This window comes from Dryobates pubescens, chromosome 11 (assembly GCF_014839835.1).
Source record: "Dryobates pubescens isolate bDryPub1 chromosome 11, bDryPub1.pri, whole genome shotgun sequence".
NCBI classification, from domain to species: domain Eukaryota; kingdom Metazoa; phylum Chordata; class Aves; order Piciformes; family Picidae; genus Dryobates; species Dryobates pubescens.
This window is the reverse complement of record NC_071622.1, coordinates 31,563,958-31,585,599: the sequence shown is the minus strand read 5'-3', so window position 1 is coordinate 31,585,599 and position 21,642 is coordinate 31,563,958. Positions and strand designations below refer to the sequence as shown.

The 21,642-nt window shown below is 51.3% G+C and overlaps 1 protein-coding gene across 2 annotated transcripts in view; it reads left to right on the top strand.

The window, feature by feature from the left end:
• The window catches only part of PRKAA2 (protein kinase AMP-activated catalytic subunit alpha 2), a 31,553-nt gene extending 10,699 nt beyond the window's left edge, over positions 1-20,854 (top strand). For both annotated transcript variants that reach the window (XM_054165710.1, XM_054165709.1), the window contains exons 3-9: positions 324-417; positions 4,342-4,486; positions 6,332-6,419; positions 12,272-12,496; positions 14,186-14,690; positions 19,025-19,151; positions 20,032-20,854. In XM_054165710.1, coding sequence (XP_054021685.1) covers positions 358-417; positions 4,342-4,486; positions 6,332-6,419; positions 12,272-12,496; positions 14,186-14,690; positions 19,025-19,151; positions 20,032-20,270 — 1,389 coding nt within the window. In that variant the 5' untranslated portion in view covers positions 324-357 and the 3' untranslated portion in view covers positions 20,271-20,854. The remainder of the gene's footprint in view (positions 1-323; positions 418-4,341; positions 4,487-6,331; positions 6,420-12,271; positions 12,497-14,185; positions 14,691-19,024; positions 19,152-20,031) is intronic.
• Positions 20,855-21,642: the final 788 nt, after the last annotated feature.

Genomic DNA, 21,642 nt, shown 5'->3' with positions numbered 1-21,642 from the left:
ACTGTTGTTGCAGTTCTTAGCCAAGCTGGAAATTTGAAAGGCAGGACAACCTGAAATGTGGTGGAACTGTCTGGCAGAGATTTCAGAGGATTATTTAAAAGCTTGAAGGAAAACTGTAGGTCTGTCAAAGAGATCCTTTCATAGACAAGGGAGAGATGATACTCGAAATAAGAGACGGCTTTTCAGGAGTGGAAAGCAATTACAGATGCTTCTTTGAAGGCTTGACTTGAAGCTAAAACAATCTGTTTAAAAGCCTTTCCTCATTCTTAATTACTTTTTTCCTTTCCTTTTTTTGTTTTTCCTTTCCAAACCCACTTTTGAAGGTACCAGGTCATCAGCACTCCAACGGACTTCTTCATGGTCATGGAATACGTGTCCGGTGGTGAACTGTTCGATTACATCTGCAAGCACGGACGTGTAAGTGCCACTACCCCCATCTGTCAGCCCCAGTGCTTGTGTGGGGGGAGGACAGTGTTTAGAGGCAAAATTTGCAGATGACACCAAGTTGGGAGGGAGTGTGGATCTCCTGGAGGGTAGGCGGATGCTGCAGAGGGACCTGGACAGGCTGGGTCAATGGGCTGAGGCCAATGGTATGAGGTTCAACAAGGCCGAGTGCAAGGTCCTGCACTTTGGCCGCAATAACCCCATGCAGTGCTACAGACTGGGGGGGTGAGTGGCTGGAGAGCAGCCTGGCAGAGAGGGATCTGGCAGTGCTGGGTGACAGCAGCTGGACATGAGCCAGCAGTGTGCCCAGGGGGCATGGAAGGCCAATGGCATCTTGACCTGGATCAGGAATAGGGTGGCCAGGAGGACTAGGGATGGAATTCTGCCCTGTGCTTGGCACTGGTGAGGCCTCATCTTGGGCACTGTGTGCAGCTCTGGAAGGATATTGAGGTGCTGGAGCAGGTCCAGAGGAGAGCAACCAGACTGGGGAAGGGACTGGAGGGAAAGTCTTATGAGGAAAGGTTGAGAGAGCTGGGGCTGTTCAGCCTGGAGAAGAGGAGACTTGGAGGGGACCTTATCACTCTCTACAACTACCTGAGGGAAGTCGTAGTCAGGTGTGGGTCAGGCTCTTCTCCCAGGCAACTTGTGACAGGACAAGAGGCCATGGTATGAAGCTGAGCCAGGGGAGGTTTAGGTTAGATATTAAGAAGCACTTCCTCACAGAAAAGCTGAGTAGGCACTGGGATGGACTGCCCAGGGAGGTGGTGGACTCGCCATCCCTGGAGGTCTTTAAGACCAGCTCGGATGTGGCACTTGGTGGCCTGGTTTAGCTGATGTGGTGGTGTTTGGTCGTAGGCTGGACTTGATGATCTCAGAGGTCTTTTCCAGTCTCAACAATTATTCTGTGAAAAGGACTGCTAAAGGCAGTGTTGGTTAGGGTTAAGGCCCCAAAATAGAAGTTGCTTCCCAGCAATCCCATCTGGAGCGTCTCGTACCTGGCTTGCACCAAAAGTCGTGCGCAGTTTGGGTTTGTTGTTTCTTTTATTTTGGCAGCGTTCTTTGATGTATTTTGATACCCAGACCAAAATATCCATGGTTAACATCTTGCTCAGTGCAAATATTTGGAAAACTAGCTGGTTTTATAATTTTTTTTTTTAGCTGTGGTTTGCCTGTCAAAACCCCCACGATTCGGCAGCAGATTTACGGTTCTGCAGGGGGAGGCCGCTCGGTGTGGTCTCCATTCCAGTCCAGTAGTCCAGTCACCTTCCCCAGACTCCCCCTTGGCTCCAGCTGGGGTTTTTTTTGAAGACCTTTTCAAGGATGTGGCTTATCTGAAGAACATTTTCAAACACCAGTATTCCTGAGCAGAGAAGGCTGAGAGGGGATCTGACCCATGTCTATAAGTGTCTGAGGGGTGGGTGTCAAGATGAAGGTCCCAGGTTGTTGTTTTTGGTGCCCAAGGATAAGACAAGGAATGATGGGAACAAGCTAGAGCACAAGAGGTGCCACCTCAATATGAGGAGACACTCTTGTATGGTGAAGGCACCAGAGCCCTGGAACAGGCTGCCCAGAGAGGTTGCAGAGTCTCCTTCTCTGGAGACTTTCAAAACCCACATGGATGTGTTCGTGTGCGACCTGCCCTAGGTGATCCTGCTCTGGCAGTGGGGTTGGACTGGATGATCTCTGGAGGTCCCTTCCAACCTCTAACACTTGTGTTTTTTGTGAAATCACCTGAGGCACAGGTTGAGCCCATGAAATGTGATACCATGGTTACAAAGTAAATCAGCAGTGTGCCCCCCATGGACCTTCTCGTAGGTAGGGGGCAATGGGAGGGCACGGAAGTAAAACTGGCCTGAGGTGGGCATCCAGGCTGGGGCTTCAGGTGAAGGATCAGCCCATCTTATGTTTCCTGTCTGTGCTCCAAACATCAATACAATTTATAATAGATTTATTTAGAATAGTGCACTGATCAATGGAGCTGATTCCATTTGCTTGTCTGCCTGCAGTTCTGATTTCCAGCATTTTTTGCCCATCTGGATCTCTTCAATGATTAATTTGGATCCTTTCTCAACTTTTTGCATTCAGAAATTAGATTTTTCCTGAAGAGGGATGAGTGAAATGACTAAAAACACTCACTTTCTTCATCATTTTAAATGTAATTTCTCTAAATAGAGCTTCCACAATTTTATAAGTAATATATATAGCTAATTAAAATTATCACAATATGCCACCTTTTTTTTGGGTGAAGAAAGAGACTTGGGGGTGTTGGTTGCTGAGAAGCTCCCTATGAGCCAGCAGTGCCCTCAGGCAGCCCAGAAGGCAGCTGTGTGCTGGGCTGCAGCAAGAGGAGTGCGGCCAGCAGGGCAAGAGAGAGGATTCTGCCCCTTGACTCTGCTCTGCTGAGACCTCACCTCCAATACTGCCTCCAGTTCTGGTGTCCCCACCATAAGGACACAGAGCTGTTGAACTGAATCCAGAGGAGGCCACAAAGATGATCCAAGGGCTAGAGCACCTCTGCTAGGAGGACAGGCTGAGGGAGCTGGGGTGGTTCAGCCAGAGAAGAGAAGACTCCAGGGGGACCTTAGAGCTTCATTCCAATAGCTGAAGGGATCCTACAGGAAGGCTGAAGAGGGACATTTCATAAGGGTGTCTAGAGACAGGGCAAGGGGGAATGGTTTGAAGCTGAGGGAGAGCAGCTTCAGACTGGATCTTAGGAAGAAGTTCTTCAGTAGGAGGGTGGTGAGACTCTGGCATAGGCTGCCCTGGGAGTCTGTGGATGCCTCCTGCCTGGGGATGCTCAAGGCCAGGTTAGATGGGGGCTTGAGCAGCTGAGTCTAGCTGAGAGGTGTCCCTGCCCATGGTGGGGAGGTTGGAGTAGATGATCTTTGAGGTCCCGTCCACCCTGAGCCATTCTGTGATCCTATGATTCTTTAGCTTTTCTTTTCCCAAACTTTCTGTCTGAGGAACTGCTCCCTGCAGCATCCTCTGCAGTGCTTTGTCCAGCCTCAGTCTGCATGTGTTGTACAGCAAAGCTGGTTCCATTGGGATGCCTCATAGGTGCCATCACTGAGTTGTCCTTGATAGCTCAACTCAATGTAGGCTTCTAACTGAGCTACATCATTTGCAAACGCATCACGGCATGGTATCCTGATCTGCATCAGCAATAGTGTGGCCAGCAGGAGCAGGGAAGTCATGCTGCCCGTGGACTCAGCACTGGTTAGGCCACACCTTGAGTCCTGTGTCCAGTTCTGGGCTCCTCGATTTAAGAAGGACATTGAGATACTTGAACGTGTCCATGGAAGGACAGCGAGGCCGGGGAGGGGTCTGGAGCACAAGCTTTGTGAGGAGAGGCTGAGGGAGCTGGGGTTGTTTAGCCTGGAGAAGAGGAGGCTCAGGAGAGACCTTATTGCTCTCTACAGCTTCCCAAAAGGAGGTTGTAGACAGGTGGGTGTTGGTCTCTTCTGCCAGGCAACCAGTGGCAGAACAAGAGGACACAGTCTCAAGCTGTGCCACGGGAGGTTTAGGCTCAAGGTGAGGAGAGAGTTCTTCACAGAAGGAGTAAGTGGCCATTGGAATGTGCTGCCCAGGGAGGTGGTAGAGTCTCTGTCCCTGGAGGTGTTCAAAAAAGGATTGGTGCCATGGTTTAGTTGTCATGAGGTGTCAGGTAATAGGTTGGACTTGATGATCTCTGAGGTCTTTCGCACCTGGTTGATTCTATGATTCTGTCATAGAAGGCAAGGTGGGAAACTTCCTTTATTTGCTGCTTCTGGTCACAGGCACACTGTGAGATTCTCTCTGCACCCTGGAACACGCTGGCTCCTTGCTAAGTCAAACCTTTTGTTGCCAGCCCTGCAGGCAGACCCAACCTTCAGGACTGTTTCCCTTCCATGTCCCTAGGTCGAAGAGGCAGAAGCTCGCCGCCTTTTCCAGCAGATCCTCTCGGCGGTGGATTACTGCCACAGGCACATGGTTGTCCACAGAGACCTGAAACCAGAGAACGTGCTGCTGGATGCTCACATGAATGCAAAGATAGCTGATTTTGGTATGTGACCCCAGCAGCATTCCAGACATGCAGCCAGCTCCCGGGCGCTCGCTGGAGCGTGGCCGTACGGCAGCGCCGTACGCAACCCAGAGCCTCTTTTCCTAGCCACCAGCAGCGGCTTTGCCTGCAAAGCCCCCCAGCTGTAAACACCAGCCCTCCTGCAAAAGCCAGGGATTACTCCTTGCAGGCAGCTCCTGTGCTGGCATTAAGGCTGGAGCAGCAAAGTGCTTTGCAAGTCTTTGCTGTGTTTTTAGTAATAAGCAGGTGAGAGAAAGGTTGAGCCGATTGATGTTTAGGACAGAGAGGGTGCAGTTAGTTCAGAGGGAGCTGGCTGCCTGTGTTGGTATGTTCTTTGCGTGGCTGGCCTTGTGCTCTTGGCCTCACTTTATTGGACAAATGAGCAGTAAAAGGAGATTCCAACTGGAATGCATTGAAATGGCTCAGCTGCCACCTCAGTCCCAGTGACTGGTGAGGTGGCATCTGGAGTATTGTGTCCAGTTCTGGGCCCTCAATTCAAGAAGGGCCTCAGGAAACTGCTTGAAAGAGTCCAGCACAGAGCCACAAAGATGATTAAAGGAGTGGAACATCTTCCTTACGAGGACAGGCTGGGGGAGCTGTGGGCTCTTTAGCTTGGAGAAGAGAAGCTCGAGGGGTGACCTCATTCATGTTTGTAAAGATGTGCAGGGTGAGTGCCAAGAGGCTGGAGCCAGGCTCTGCTGGGTGATGCCCAATGACAGCACAAGGAGCAATGGTGGAAGGTGAGGCATAGGAAGTTCCATGGAAACAGGAGGTAAAATGTTTTCCCTGTGAGGGTGACAGAACCCTGGAACAGGCTGCCCAGGGGGGTTGTGGAGTCTCCCTCTCTGGAGATACTCAAGACCCACCTAGATGTGTTCCTGTGTGACCTGCCCTGCGTGATGCTGCTCTGGCAGGGGGGTTGGACTGGACGATCTTTTGAGGTGCCTTCCAGCCCCTAAAATTCTGTGATTCTGTCACTCCTTTCTAACTTCTGGAAGACCAGCTCAGTCCTGGTGAGTTCTTTCTAGCACTGGAACATTTACTGATTTAACAACCCCACAGGATTCACACAGGAAGTGCATGCTCTGTGCTGAATTATGTCTCTCTTCCTCTGTGCTCTGGGATTTGCAATTTACAGAAGGAAAATTAACCTGGAGTAAATATTCTGTGTTTGGATGTGAAAATGACAGCAACAATAATTTGTAAATCAGCTCAATGGAATCTGTCTAAATTTTGTCAACAATTCCACTCCAAATTCCTCCCTCCACTTCTTAGACCTGTCCTCTGTGACTGGACCTTCATATCCTCTCTCCATCATAAGAAGGACACAGAGCTGTTGGAGCAAGTTCCAGAGGAGGGCCACAAAGATGATCCAAGGGCTGTAGTACCTCTACTAGGAGGATAGGCTGAGGGAGCTGAGGTTGTTCAGCCTGGAGAACAGAAGACTCCAGGGCACCTTAGAGCTGCCTTCCAACAGCTGAAGGGATCCTCCAGGCAGGCTGCAGAGGGACTTTTCATGAGGGTTTCTAGAGACCGGACAAGGGGGATTGGCTTGAAGCTGAGGGGGAGCATGGTTAGACTGGATCTTAGGAAGAAGCTCTTGGGTATGAGGGTGGTGAGACTCTGGGATAGGCTTCCCAGGGAGGTTGTGGATGCCTCCTGCCTGGGGATGCTCAAGGCCAGGTTAGATGGGGGCTTGAGCAGCTGAGTCTAGCTGAGAGGTGTCCCTGCCCATGGTGGGGAGGTTGGAGTAGATGATCTTTGAGGTCCCGTCCACCCTGAGCCATTCTGTGATGCTATGATCTGCAGTAAGCATCTTGTTTTTAGGGTTGTCCAACATGATGTCAGATGGCGAATTTCTGCGCACCAGCTGTGGTTCCCCAAATTATGCAGCTCCTGAAGTCATCTCTGGAAGGTAGGACATTCCAATTCTGATCAGAGCCTGTGTGAGCAGGTGATCTTTAAATTTCTCCTCGGGACAGGAAGCCTCCCTGGGGAGTTGAAGGCCAAGCTGGATGAGGCCTTGTGCAGCTGAGTCTAGCTGAGAGGTGTCCCTGCCCATGGTGGGGAGGTTGGAGGAGACAATCTCTGAAGTCCCTTCTTACCTGAGCCATTCTGTCCTTCTATGAAGCAACACTGCACATCTGTTAGAAGCAGCTGAATCCTCCTGACCTGTGAATCTGCTGGGGAAAATGTGGAATTTTACTTGGTTCTGACCTTTCTCAGTAGCTGTAGTAGCAAACTGTGTTTCACTGCAGATGTTTATTTTGGAGGAATTGTTAATTGCAGATGGAATGGAATAGAATAGAATAGACCAGACCAGACCAGGTTGGAAGAGACCTTCAAGATCATCGTGTCTAACCCATCATCCAACACCACCTAATCAACTAAACCATGCAACCAAGCACCCCATACAGTCTCTTCCTAAACACCTCCAGTGATGGTGACTCCACCACCTCCTCAGGCAGCCCGTTCCAGTGGGCAATCACTCTCTCTGTGTAAAACTTCCTCCTAGCCTCCAGCCTAAACTTCCCCTGGTGCAGCCTGAAACTGTGTCCTCTTGTTCTGGTGCTGGTTGCCTGGGAGAAAAGAAGAGAAAAAGATGTTACCTGTTTATGTTGCTAATTAAAGAGGGTGCAAATAGGGAAGTTTCAGGTGGAAGGGCTTTTCCAGCTCACCCCCTTCTCTCCTAACACACAGTGTTGATGAGGAGAGCCCTTCACTAACCATCGAACCAGGAAGATCTTCAATCACTTCCCGACACTGTTGAACTCTTGTAGTGAAAACGTTTGTCTGCTGCTTGCTTGTCTTCAGGCAGGGGTTTTGTTCATGACAGTGGGATCAACCAGCATAATTTGCTTTTGGATGGATAAATTGGATTGACAAACCTCCAGTGGGGTTACCTCCCTCAGCATGCAGCATCTGTACAACACATGGCCTGTTGAATGCACTGTGCAAGGCTGAACCCTGTTGGCACACAAGTGCTACCTTCTGTATTTTATGTCATGAGCCTAAGTTACATAGAATGGAGTTTTTTTGGTTGTGAATTTTTTTGTTTGGTTGTTTGGGGTTGGTTTTTTTTGGTTGGGGGTTTTTTGTTTGGTTTGGGGGTTTTTGTTGTTTGTTTTTTTCCCTAGCACAGCAAGGACTGCAAAGAGAGACTTCCAGATCTTCAGTCCTCTGCATGGTCCTTCAAATAGTCTTTCTTAATAGCCTCTCCTGTGAGGACAGGCTGAGGGAGCTGGGGTTGTTCAGCCTAGAGAAGAGAAGGCTCCAGGGAGACCCTAGTAGGAGACTTCCAGTACCTGAAGGAGGCTACAAGAAGGCTGCAGAGGGACTGTTTCCAAAGGCCTGCAGGGATAGGACGAGGGGCACTGGTCTGAAATGAGAGAAGAGCAGATTTAGATTGGATGTTAGGAGCAAGTTCTGCACCATGAGGGTGGTGGAACACTGAAACAGGTTGCCCAGGGAGGTGGTTGAGGCCCCATCCCTGGAGATACTCAAGGTGAGGCTCAACAGTGCTCTGAGCAACCTGATCTAGTGGAGGATGTCTGCAGGGGGGGTTGGACTAGAGGACCTTTGGAGGTCCCTTCTGGACCCAAACCATTCTATGATTATTTGCCCTGTGTTTTTGACGACTCCTTTGCACAAGCATCAGTTCTTCTAGTCCAGCATATTTGTGCCTCTAACTATAGCTTTTGAATGCAGCATTTTGTTCAAAGTCTGTGCTTCCTGTCATTCTGATTAGTTTATCCCTGTTTACACCAGTGCAAGAATTGGCAGAATAGCCTAGGAATCAGACCAGCATCCAAGAGCCCTGTTGTGACTACAGTACATGTGAAAGCAAGTAAGCTCTCATTGGCAAGAGGGGGACAAAGCCACAAACACTACCATCATCCCCCCCAAACCCAGTAATGTTATTTCCACATCCTTTCCAGTAAAGGCCAGACCCACATTTTTTTCAGTTCCTATAGGGGACAAGGCACATGGCAGCTTAACAAGTGATAGGATGAGAGGAAGTGACCTCAGGTTGCACCAGGGGAGGTTTAGGTTGGACATTAGGAAAAATTTCTTCACTGTAAGTGTTGTCAAGCCTTGGAACAGGCTGCTACACAAGTGGAGTCCCTCAGGGATCAGTACTGGGACCAGTCTTGTTTAACATCTTTGTTGGTGACCTGGACAGTGGCATTGAGGCACCCTCAGCGAGTCTGCCGACACCACCAAGCTGTGTGGTGCTGCTGACACACTGGAGGGAAGGGATCCATCCAGAGGGACCTTGACAGGTGGAGAGCTGAGCCCATGACAACCTCATGAGGCTCAGCAAGACTAAGTGCAAGGTCCTGCAGCTGGGATATAGGCTGGGCAGGGACTGGCTTGAGAGCAGCCCTGAAGAAAAGGGCCTGGGGGTGCTGGGAGATGAGAAGCTCAGGATGAGACAACAGTGTGCACTTGCAGCCCAGAAACATTCTGGGCCAATCACATTCTGGGCTGCATCAAGAGAAGCGTGGCCAGCAGGTCAAGGGACGTGATTCTCTCTCTCTCTCTACTCTGCTCTGCTGAGACCTCACCTGGAGTACTGTGTCCAGTTCTGGAGCTCCAAATACAGGAAGGATCTGGAGGTGCTGAAAGGTGTCCAGAGAGGGGCCATAAGGATGATCAGAGGGCTGGAGATCCTCTCCTATGGAGACAGACTGAGAGAGTTGGGGCTGTTCAGTCTGGAGAAGAGAAAACTCCAAAGAGAAGACTCCGAGGAGACCTTGTGGCCTTCCAGTATCTGAAGGGGGCTACAAGAAAGCTGGGGAGGGACTTTGTAGGGTGTCAGGGAGTGATAGGACTGGGGAAGATGGAGCAAAACTAGATATGGGTAGATTGAGATGGGATGTCAGGAAGAAGTTCTTCCCCATGAGGGTGGTGAGACACTGGCACAGGCTGTCCAGGGAGGTGGTGGAAGCCTCATCCCTGGAGGTTTTTGCAGCCAGGCTGGATGTGGCTGTGAGCAACCTGCTGTAGTGTGAGGTGACCCTGCCCATGGCCTGGAGGGTTGGAACTGGCTGATCCTTGAGGTCCCTTCCAACCCTAACAATTGTATGATTCTATGCCCAGGGCAATGGTGGAGTCTCCATTCCTGGAGGGATGTCAGCTGTGTAGATGTGGTGCAGAGGGACAGGGTTTAGTGGCGGACTTGGCAGTTTTTGGACCTGGTGATCTTAAAGGCCTTTTCCAGCCAAAATGGTTCTGTTGTTTTGTCACTGCATGCAGGGTCTGATTGTTTCAAGGGTACAAGTAAGGGAGGAAAGCAAACCCAAGCCTACATGTTGTCCATTTTCACTGGCTGTCACTGCAGCAGTGCTGCTTACAGTGTCAGTGATGCTTGACTTTTGTAGTACAGGACACAGTGAACACAGCAAGCTGCCCTCTTCTCAGGGCTGTAGCAGAGCTGCATTTGCAGGGGATCTGTTGTTCCTGCAAGGCTGAGCTGGTGCCCAGCTCCTCCTGCCTTTGCTGGCTAGAGCAGGAAAGCAGTGGACTGTGACAGCTCAGGTTTCAGAGTCATAAAAGTGCATCTCATTTGGCCTTAGAAGTCCAATCAGCTGCTCAGGCAATGCAGTTATCAGCAGAGGAGTCATGATTCCTGTCTGTTGGAATTGGGCATGGAGGCAGGATCACATCTAGCTAATCTAGCCACAAAAATGATTAAGGGCGTGGAACAGCTCCCTTATGAGAGAGTGAAGCAGCTGAGGGCTCTTTGGGTAGGAGGGGAGGAGACTGAGAGGTGACCTCATTCATGTTTATAAAGATGTGCAGGGTGAGTGCCAAGAGGATGGAGCCAGGCTCTGCTGGGTGATGCCCAATGACAGCACAAGGGGCAATGGTGGAAGTTGAGGCATAGGAAGTTCCATGGAAACAGGAGGAAACATTTTTTCACCGTGAGGGTGCCAGAGCCCTGGAGCAGGCTGCCATGGAGGGTTGTGGAGTCTCCTTCTCTGGAGACATTCAGAACCTGCCTGGATACCTTCATGTGTGACCTGCTCTAGGTGATCCTGCTCTGTCAGGGGGGTTGGACTGGATGCTCTTTCAAGGACCCTTCCAGCCCCTAACACTCTGTGATTCTGTAATCCTCTACATTTCCCAAATTACTGTGGTGCTGTCCCTGGCCTCTGCAAGGGAGGTCTCACCCTTGGACAAACACAGAGAGTGTTTTGCTGGTGTTTAGAGAATGCCTGACTGGTGTTTTTTGAACACTGGTGTGTCTGTGGTGATGGTTTTTCAGGAGAAGCACGTGCAGGAAGCTGAAGGCTTGTGCTGGAGCATGACCATGGTAGAGCAGTGATGCTGGTGAAGGGGCTAGAGAACAGGTCATACAAGGTGCAGCTGAGGGAACTGGGATGGTTTAGCCTGGAGGAAAGGAGGCTGAGGGGAGACCTTACTGCTGTGTACAACTACCTGAGAGGAGCTTGTAGCAAGGTAGGGGTTGGTCTCTTCTCCCAAGTAACGAGTGACAGGACAAGAGGTGGGTGGTTCACAAGAGCAGTCAGCTACTGCAGCTGGGTTTTGTCTGTTCTGTTCTGTTCTGTTCTATTCTGTTCTGTTCTATTCTGTTCTATTCTATTCTGTTCTATTCTATTCTATTCTATTCTATTCTATTCTATTCTATTCTATTCTATTCTATTCTATTCTATTCTATTCTATTCTATTCTATTCTATTCTATTCTATTCTATCTCTCAAGGTCCTTTCCAGCCCCTAACATTCTTTGATTCTGTGAAAAAGAGATAAATGGAGCAAGCAGCATCAGCAAACCCTGTATATTTGGGGTGTCCCCACTTGGTGATGCCAGGGAGCACATTAGCAGCTTGTCGGAAGCAGGAGTGCTGGCACTGCCAGCACACCAACTTCCACCAAAAATAAACACTTGGAGATAGAGACGTCTGCTGCTGTTCAGCCTGCTGCTCTGAATGAACAGAAATTGCTGGCTGCTGAGACCTTGGGGGTAGACCTCTTGGAAATGTGGGGTCTGGCTTCTTGGAGGGTCTGGCAGAGGCGGGAATGCACGTGGCTGACCAGGGGAGCATGGGCAACCAGTGCCAGCTCTGCCATGTCATTTCTGTCATGCTGGAGCCAGTGCAGAGGAGGGCAGCCAAGCTGGGGAAGTGCCTGAAAATAAGTCTAATGAAGAGTGACTGAAGGAGCTGGGGGCTGTTTAGTTTGGAAAAGAGGAGGCTGAGGGGAGACCTCATGGCTCTTCACAACTACCTGGAAGCACATTGTAGAGAGGTTGGTGCTGGTCTCTTCTCACAGGCAATTAGTGACAGAACAAGAGGCAATGGCCTCAAGCTGTGACTGGGGAAGTTTAGACTGGACATTAGGAAAAAAATTTTCCCAGCAAGAGTGGTCAGGCATGGGAATGTGCTGCCCAGGGAGGTGGTTGAGTCCCCAAGCCTGGATGTGTTTAAAGGTGGGTTGGATGTGGTGCTTGGGGCTGTGGTTAGGGGCAAACCTTGTAGAGTAGGGTTCTGAGTTAGACTTAGTGATCCTGAGGGTCTTTTCCAACCTGAATGTTTCTGTGATTCTGTGATTCTCCTTGCTCCTGAGTGATCCTGGCTTAGGCACGTTTGGCTGGGGACCTTCATGTGAGCAGCCCTCCAGCTTCCTGCCCTGGTGGAGCCCAGTGGTCCCCAGCTTGCTCAGTGAGACCTGCACCCTAGCTACGGAGCTGGGGGGAAGACGAGGAGGGCTGACACCTTGCTGCTGCTCTTGCCTTCCTACAGGCTCTACGCTGGCCCAGAGGTGGACATCTGGAGCTGTGGTGTCATCCTCTATGCCCTTCTGTGCGGCACTCTGCCTTTTGATGACGAGCACGTGCCCACCCTCTTCAAGAAGATCCGAGGAGGTGTCTTCTACATCCCTGAATACCTCAACCGCTCTGTTGCCACTCTCCTCATGCACATGCTGCAGGTCGACCCCCTCAAGCGAGCCACTATCAAGGACATCAGGTGAGGCTCAGGGGGATGTGCTGGGCTGGCTGGCTGCATGTGGGGGGTTCCAGCCTATCAGTGGCTGTCCTGAGGGTCAGTTGCTGGCAGCTGGGCTGGGTGGTTCACAAGAGCAGTCAGCTGCTGCAGCTGGATTTTGTCCCAGATGATTCAAGGAGCACTACTGCAGCCCGTCTGTGCTGATGGAGGGGTGGAGAGGGGCTGCTGGCTGGCAGTGGGTGATGATGAACAGGGTGATGATTTTATATACATATTAAATATATATATATATATAAAATGCTATTTAAGTGCATTATAAAATAGCCTCTGAAGGCTCTTCATGGTGTTTGGCAAAACCAGTGATATGCATGAAAAGAAGCATGGCCAGCAGATCAAGAGAGGTGATTCTGCCCCTCTCCTCTGGTAAGACTTCACCTGGAGTACCGTGTCCAGCTCTGGGGCCCTCAACGCAAGAAGGACATGGACCTGTTGGAGCATGTCCAGAGGAAGCCACAAAAATGATCAGAGGGCTGGAGCACCTCTCCTGTGAAAACAGGCTGAGAGAGTTGGAGTTTTTAGCCTGGAGAAAAAAAAGCTCCAGGGAGACCTTAGAGCAGCTTTCCAGTAGCTGAAGTGAACCTACAAGAAAGCTGAGGAGGGACTGTTTACCAGGGCTTGGAGCACTAGGATGAGAGGCAGTGGTTTTAAACTAGAGCAGGGTAGATTCAGATTGGGTGCTAGGAAGAAGTTTTTTTACTACGAGGGTGGTGAAACACTGGAACATACTGCCCTGGGAAGCAGTCAAGGCCCCATCCCTGAATATATATATTAAAGGTCAGGCTTGACAAGGCTCTGAGCAACCTGACCTAGTGGAGGATGTCCCTGCTAACTGCAGGGGATTGGACTAGATGACCTCACCATTCTGTGATTCTGTGGGAATTAGGTACTTGGATAGCTTTGGTGCTCTGTACCTCTGCCAGACCTGTAGTAATCAAAGAGCTTGAGCATCTTCTGAGTGCTGAGGTCTTACTTCAGAGCCCACTGAACAAACTGTCATTGCTGTTACAATACTGGCAGACCATGCAGGGCTGGGTTCAGCTCCCCAGTCTGCAGGCCCAGTGGGGCTGCATCTGGAGTGTTGTGTCCTGTTCTGGGCTCCTCAGCTCAGGAGGGACCTCAGGGAGCTGCTTAGGGGAGTCCAGGGCAGAGCCCCGGAGATGAAGGCAGAGGAACATCTCCCTGCTGAGGAAAGGCTGAGGGAGCTGGGGCTCTTTAACTTGGAGCAGAGGAGCCTGAGGGGTGACCTCATTCATGTTTATGACGATGTGCAGGGCAGTGTCAGGACAGAGCGAGGCTCTGGGATGTTCAGTGATAGGACAAGGGGCAATGGGTGCAAGCTGGAGCAGAGGAGGTGACACAGAAACGGAAGGGAAGACTTTTTCTCTGTGAGAGTGCCAGAGCCCTGGAACAGACTGCCCAGAGAGGTTGTGGAGTCTCCTTCTCTGAAGACATTCCAAACCCACCTGGCTGCATTGCTGTGTGCTTTGCCCTGGGTGCCCCTGCTCTGGCAGGTGGGTTGGACTGGATGATCTTTCCAGGTCCCTTCCAACCCCTAACATCCTGTGTGATTCTGTGAGCAGTCTTAGCTCGCCCAAGTGAGGGGCTGGTGGCGGTGATGGCTTTGCTCAGAGCTGCTTTTCCTTCCCCAAGGGAACACGAGTGGTTTAAGGAGGAGCTGCCCAGCTACCTGTTCCCGGAGGACCCTTCCTATGACGCCACAGTCGTTGACGACGAGGCGGTGCGGGAGGTGTGCGAGAAGTTCGAGTGCACGGAGTCGGAGGTGCTGAACAGCCTGTACAGCGGCGACCCCCAGGACCAGCTGGCCGTGGCTTACCACCTCGTCATCGACAACCGCCGCATCATGAACCAGGCCAGCGAGTTCTACCTGGCCTCCAGCCCCCCCACCGGCTCCTTCATGGACGACAGCGCCCTGCACATCCCGCCCGGGGTCAAGCCGCACCCCGAGAGGATGCCGCCCTTGGTGGCGGACAGCCCCAAGGCGCGGTGCCCTCTGGATGCCCTCAACACCACCAAGCCGAAACCCCTGACGGTCAAAAAGGCCAAGTGGCACCTGGGAATCCGCAGCCAGAGCAAGCCCTATGACATTATGGCCGAGGTGTACCGTGCCATGAAGCAGCTGGACTTTGAGTGGAAGGTAGGCAGCGCTGGTGCTTCAAGGGTCGAATTCTCGGTTCAAGAAGGACAGGGCTCTGCTGGAGAGAGTCCAGCAGAGGGGTACCAGGATGAGTGGTTCTGAGCAACCTGATGTAGTGTGAGGCGTCCTCTGCCCATGGCAGGGGGTTTGGAACTAGATGATCCTTGAGGTCCCTTCCAGCCCTGAGAATTCTATGATGGGACTGGAGCATGTGCCCTAGGAGGAGAGGCTGAGAGGCCTACGGATGTTTAGTCTGGAGAAGACTGAAGGGGAATTTGATAAATGTCTATAAATATCTGAGGGCTGGGGGTCAAGTGGGAGGGGCAGGCTCTGCTCAGTTGCACCCTGTGATAGGACAAGGGGTAATGGATATAAACTGCAGCATAGGAGGTTCCACCTCAACATGAGGAGGAACTTCTTTACTGGGAGGGTCACAGAGCACTGGAACAGACTGCCCAGAGAGGTTGTGGAGTCTCCTTCTCTGGAGACTTTCAAGACCCATCTGGTTGTGTTCCTGTGCAACCTGTGCTAGATTCTATGGTCCTGCTCAGGCAGGGGGGTTGGACTGGATGATCTTTGGAGGTCCCTTCCAACCCCTAACATCCTATGGTCCTAGGAACTGAATTGCTCAGGGAGCTTAATAACTATAGTTGTAGCCTCACCTGCTTCCAAATACATTGCTCCACCTTGTGAGCATCCCTGTGATGTCTCACTAGTGCAAACAGGGGAATTAAGATGCTAGCCAGGGTTCAGTATCTGTGGTGTTTATTTATGGCATGAAATGAGAGTTTTCCTTCTAAATGCTCTAAGCCTCTGCCTGGGAAGATGATTCTGCCTCCTTCAGCTGTGAGGATAAGAGGGGCCAGTCACATTTCTAATTTTAGTGGCTAATTCCTTGAGAGGTCATCTAGAGTGCTCCTGAGCAAAGGATCTCCTCTTTTCTACTCAGGTCCTAGCAGTGCAGTGTGCTGAGGTGATGCTGAAAGATGGACAAGTGAGGTGTAGGAGGTGTTATGGGCAGGAGTGTGGAGCCAGCAGTGCCCTCCTGCAGCCCAGAAGGCAGCTGTGTGCTGGGCTGCAGCAAGTGGGAGTGTGGCCAGCAGGGCTAGAGAGGGGATTCTGCCCCTTGACTCTGCTCTGCTGAGACCCCACCTCCAATACTGCCTCCAGTTCTGGTGTCCCCAGCTTAAGAAGGACAGAGCTGTTGAATTGAGTCCAGAGGAGGGCCACAAAGATGATTCATGGGCTGGAGCACCTCTGCTAGGATAGGCTGAGGGAACTGAGGTTGTTCAGCCTGGAGAACCTTAGAGCTGCCTTCCAATAGCTGAAGGGATCCTACAGGAAGGCTGCAGAGGGACTTTTCTTGGGGGTTTCTAGAGACAGGACAAGGGGGAATGGTTTGAAGGAAGAAGTTCTTCAGTAGGAGGGTGGTGAGACTCTGGAATAAGCTGCCCAGGGAGTTTGTGGATGCCTCCTGCCTGGGGTGTTGAAGGCCAGGTTGGATGAGGCCTTGAGCACTTGAATCTAGTCAAGAGGCGTCCCTGCCCATGGTGGGGAGCTTGGAGCAGATGATCTCTGTGGTCCCTTCCACTGTTCTATGATGATTCTGTGATTGATGTGGTGGCACTTTCCTTGATGGAGATGATGCTTGTGGATCAGAGGTGCTTTCAGTCACCACTTCCCTGTTCTAGGCCCCAGCTTCTTGAAGCTTGATTTAAACCCAAATGACATTTCAGTTGGCAGTGCTCACCTCAGCTGTTTCCTCAGAGCTATGCAGCATTTGGTCACAGTCTCTCTCAACATCAGAGTAATAAATCCCCGAGTTACCCTTTAATATTTCCTGCCAAGCCTTGGTGCAGTCACTGACTTGAGCTCTCCTGACTCATGGTCTTTCACAGCAGCCTCATGGGAGCAGCAGCAGCAAGGTAAGGAGAGTTTCAGCCCAGATCTTCATCACCACAGGAGATAACCCTCCTTGTTGCAGGCTGTCCAGGGTGAGCTTAACTGTGCTGCTTCTCCAGAGTGTCCCAGCTCCTCCTTCTTTTTTATGATAGTATGTGTTTCCAGCCAGGTAGCACACAGAAACCTGACTTCATTGCAGCAGCCAGGAGATGTGCTGTCTGCAGGCTGCCTCCTACACCAGCCAGACATATGTTAGCTGCATTGGTTTCCCAGAGAGAGAACAAACTTGCTGTATTTCTGGTACAACTTCACACACCAAGTCAGCCCAATGCCTTCATGTAGGCAGTGAAGCTTATATTGTACCAGGAGGCTTCACAATAGTCTTTCCCACCCTAAGAATAACTTGAGATGTGACTCCTCATCAAAATAACTTCCCTGTCCATCCAGTTGCTTCATAGGTAGAAGTCCTTCATCTTAGGAAGAAGTTCTTCCCCGTGAGGGTGGTGAGACACTGGAACAGGCTGCCCAGGGTGGTGGTGGAAGCCTCATCCCTGGAGGTTTTTCAGGCCAGGCTGGATGTGGCTGTGAGCAACCTAATGCAGTGTGAGGTGTCCCTGCCCATGGCAGGGGGGTTGGAACTAGATGATCCTTCAGGTTGGGCCTTCAAACCTAACAATTCTATGATTCTAAATATAGCAGGGAGAAAAGATCTTGCTGCAAATGAGATGCAGCGGAGAGATTGTGGGGTGGGAAGCAGCAAGAGAAAATCCACAGCTCAAGGCTGACTCACAGACACTGAATTCAGCTCCTGCTGATGGAAGAGGTTACTCTGCCCAGCCTGCCCTGGTTTCATGGTCCTCATATGTGGGTCCATGAGTAGGGATTTTGGCTGGTGAGGGAGGAGCAAAGATCAGTTTGGTGCCTGGCAGATGGGTTGCAGCAGCTTCTGCTGGCATATGGTGCATCAAAGCCCTAAGAAGCATTTTTAAAGCTAGGAGGACACAGGATGGGAAACCATTTGCTCAACCTCATAGGCAGTGTTCTTCCTAGAAGCTGTTATCTTGTGGTGGGTTCAAATTACTCCCAAGCTAATTTGAGAGAACTACCCCCCAACATAGAATTGGCAGACCAGCTCAGCTGGAAGCAAATGAAGCTATATTTACAAGCAGAGCTACAATCTAGAAATAGGAAATGCAATAAATATGTACAAACTATACAATATTTACATCTATTGACAATTTATAAACAACACAAGAAACTGCCTGGACAAAACCAGGGGGCTACCAATAGCTTCCCCCCTCTTCCTCCCTGTACAAGAGACAAGAGAAGAGAGGAGAAAAGGAGAGAGTGGCTTGTTAGTACTTAGCCACAACAGGAACACAGCCAAGGTCAGCAAGCCAGCAGAAGCAACCACAGAATCATAGAATTATTAGGGTTGGAAGAGACCTCAAGGATCAGGGAGTTCCAACCTTCCTGCCATGGGCAGGGACACCTCACACTACAGCAGGTTGCTCACAGCAACATCCAGCCTGGCCTGAAAAACCTCCAGGGATGAGCCTTCCACCACCTCCCTGGGTAACTTGTTCCAGTGTCTCACCACCTTCATGGGGAAGAACTTCTTCCTTACATCCACTCTGAATCTACCCATTTCTAGTATTGCTCCATCTCCCCCAAGTCCCATCACTCCCTGACTCCCTACAAAGTCCCTCCCCAGCTTCCTTGTAGCCCCCTTCAGATACTGGAAGGCTACAAGAAGGTCTCCTTGGAGCCTTCCCTTTCCCAGACTGAACAGCCCCAACTCTCTCAGTCTGTCTCCATGGGAGAGGAGCTCTAGCCCTCTGATCATCCTCAGGGCCCTTCTCTGGACACCTTCCAGCTCCTCCAGATCCTTTGAGAGTTATTTTATACAACTAGCTTTATGTTAGTTATCAGACCAATGGGATTAGTTGGACTTTATTTTTCTTTTGCATGCTATGGTAAGGGATGCAGCTGGTGAGGGTCTTTATAGAGTATCAGTTAATGATAGGACTAGGGGGAATGGAAAGAAATAGAAATGGGTAGATTGAGATTGGATGTTAGGAGGAAGTTCTTCCCCATGAGGGTGGTGAGACACTGGCACAGGTTGCCCAGGGAGGTGGTGGAAGCCTCATCCCTGGAGGTTTTTGAGGCCAGGCTGGATGTAGCTCTGAGCAACCTGCTGTAGTGTGAGGTGTCCCTGCCCATGGCAGGGGGGTTGGAACTGGCTGATCCTTGAGGTCCCTTCCAGCCCTCACAATTCTATGATTCTACATTCTACCGCTTTACGGTCAAGATCTGTGGAAAATTTCCTATGCCTCAGCCTGAAACTGCCACAGTTCTCCTCAGAAGTTGGGAAAGAAATGTTCTTCTTGCTGCTTTGGGTCTTACTCCTGAAAGCAAGCTTCCCATTGTAGGTGGTGAACTCCTACCACCTGAGAGTGCGCCGCAAGAACCCGGTGACAGGCAACTACGTCAAGATGAGCCTGCAGCTCTACCAGGTGGACAACCGCAGCTATCTCCTGGACTTCAAAAGCATCGATGGTGAGTGGGGAATGGGGCTGCAAGGAGATGCAAACCACAGAAGGTCATGACTTTGGAAGTTTAAAAATGGTATTTAAATAATACTTTGTGTTTTGAAGTGCTTTGAAGTCAGCTGCTGGGGGGTCCCTGTGGACAGCAAGTTCTCCATGGGAGAGCAACGTGCCCTTGTGGCCAGGAAAGACAAATGGTGTTCTGGGGTGCAGCAAGAAAAGAGACCAGCAGGTCTAGGGAGGTTCTCCTGTCCCTCTGCTCTGCCCTGGTGAGACCATACCTGGAATACTGTGTCCAGTTTTGGGCTCCCCAGTTCAAGAGAGACAGGGATCTGCTGGAGAGAGTCCAGTGGAGAGCTAGGAGGATGACTGTAGGACTTGACTATCTCTGCTTTGAAGAGAGACTGAGAGCCCTGGGGCTGTTCAGTCTGGTGAGAAGGCTGAGAGGGGATCCGATCAATGTCTATAAATATCTGAGGGGTGGGTGTCAAGATGAAGGTCCCAGGCTCTTTTTGGTGGTGCCCAGGGATAAGACAAGGAGCAATGGATACAAGATAGAGCCACATCAACAGGAGGAGACACTTCTGTATGGTGAAGGTGACAGAACCCTGGAGCAGGCTGCCCAGAGAGGTTGTGGAATCTTTTTCTCTGGACACTCAACCCACCTGGATGCATTCCTGTGCAGACTACCCTGGGTGATGCTCCTCTGGCGGGGGGATTGGACAGGATGATCTCTGGAGGTCCCTTCCCACCACTAGCACTCTGTGATTTCCCTTTTGACCCATTTGTCTCCATTTATGTCGCATGTTTAGCAAGGCACTCCTATTGCAGATGCCAAGCTAATGCTACTTCTTGGGGTGTTTTTTCCCCTCTTCTTTTCCATCCCCAAGATGATGTGATGGAGCAGAGGTCCGGCTCATCCACTCCTCAGCGCTCCTGCTCCGCCGCTGGCTTGCACCGGCCGCGGCTGAGCATCGACGGCGCCGCGGCTGCCGAGTGCCAGTCTCTGATGGGCTCCCTGAGCGGCTCCTTCGTTGGCAGCATCCCCTCGGTGCCACCACGCCTCGGCAGCCACACCATGGACTTCTTTGAGATGTGTGCCAGCCTCATCATGGCCCTGGCTCGCTGACAGTCAGGACTGAGGCGCTGGTCCTTCCGCACATGGGATTGCACTGTGAGGATCTGCTCCTTGTTTCTTCTGCTTCGTCGTTGTTCCCCCTCCTCCACCCCTCGCCACTCCACAGCCTGCAACATGGAGCCAATTCCCACTCCCAAAGTATTCTCCTTTTTAAGAAGGCACTGAGGAAATGAAGAACAGTTCCATCTCACTGGTTATCCCGTGGTGAAATGGATCCAACACCCACTCTTTTCTCCTAGTGAACCGAATGGGAAGTGTTGGCACGGCTATGAAGTAGAAAATGTGTCACTGACTCTTCGATAAAGGCCTCTTCCCCACCCCGATTCACCCTGAGTTAATGGAGCCATGGCCAAGCTTTCTTCCATATAGGTAGTGTGCAGTGAGGTTGATGTTGTGTTCCCTTTGCTGTGCAGAGCAGGGGCAGGTTGGTCTAAGCCAGGTCAGAGTGATCACCCAGGAGCTACACTAAATGGAGGCAGAGAGGTAATGAGACAGCTCTGCAACATTCACAGCAGGGTGCTGATGGGGCTGCTGGCCTCTGGTAACATTTTCCTCCTCCAGCTAGCAGCTGCTGAGATGTTCTCTGCACCGGTGCAATATGCCATCCCTTCCCTCTTGTGCTTTTTCCCTCTGCTAAAGCTGGGGAGGGAAGGTGGAATGTTGCAAACATGCTGTGGGAAGGCCTCCATGTGTCAAGTCTTTGCAGAGGAGTGTCCCACCAGATGCTTTCTTTCCTCCTCCTGATGGGCCTGGATAGCACTGACCTGCTCACCACATTCAAAGGTGATGGCTGCTTGTCATCTTTTCCAGCTTTTAATCATCATCCCCCCACCAACCTGCTCACCCTCCCCTGTTGCCCCCCCCAGCTCCAGGGGCTGAATCCCAAGCAGGATTCAAATGAGCCACCCACAGAGGGCTGGATGCCAACAAGCCACCCAAAGACAACCTCTCTTTGCCCAGCAGTGGGGAGTCTCCCTCTCTGGAGATACTCAAAACTTGCCTGGATGCGTTCCTGTGTGATCTGCTCTAGGTGATGCTGCTCTGGCAGGGGAGTTGGACTGGATGAGCTTTTGAGGTCCCTTCCAACCTCTCAAATTCTGTGACCACTGCCGGCCGAGCGCTGGTGGCGTGGCACAGCTACGCAGCCTGTACCTCTCGCCTTGCCCGCGGGAAGCCTTGGCCTGTTGCCACCACCCTGACCTCGCTGCCAACTCTGCCTTCCCTGCCTTGCCTACCCACAGCCTGGCTCTGCCAGAGCCTCACTTTTCACACTGAAGGGCTCTGCCGTCCTGCCGCCGCCTGCCGCCGGACTGTGACCTTCAGCGCTCCACCCAGCAGGCAGGGGGATACCTGGAGTCAGAGT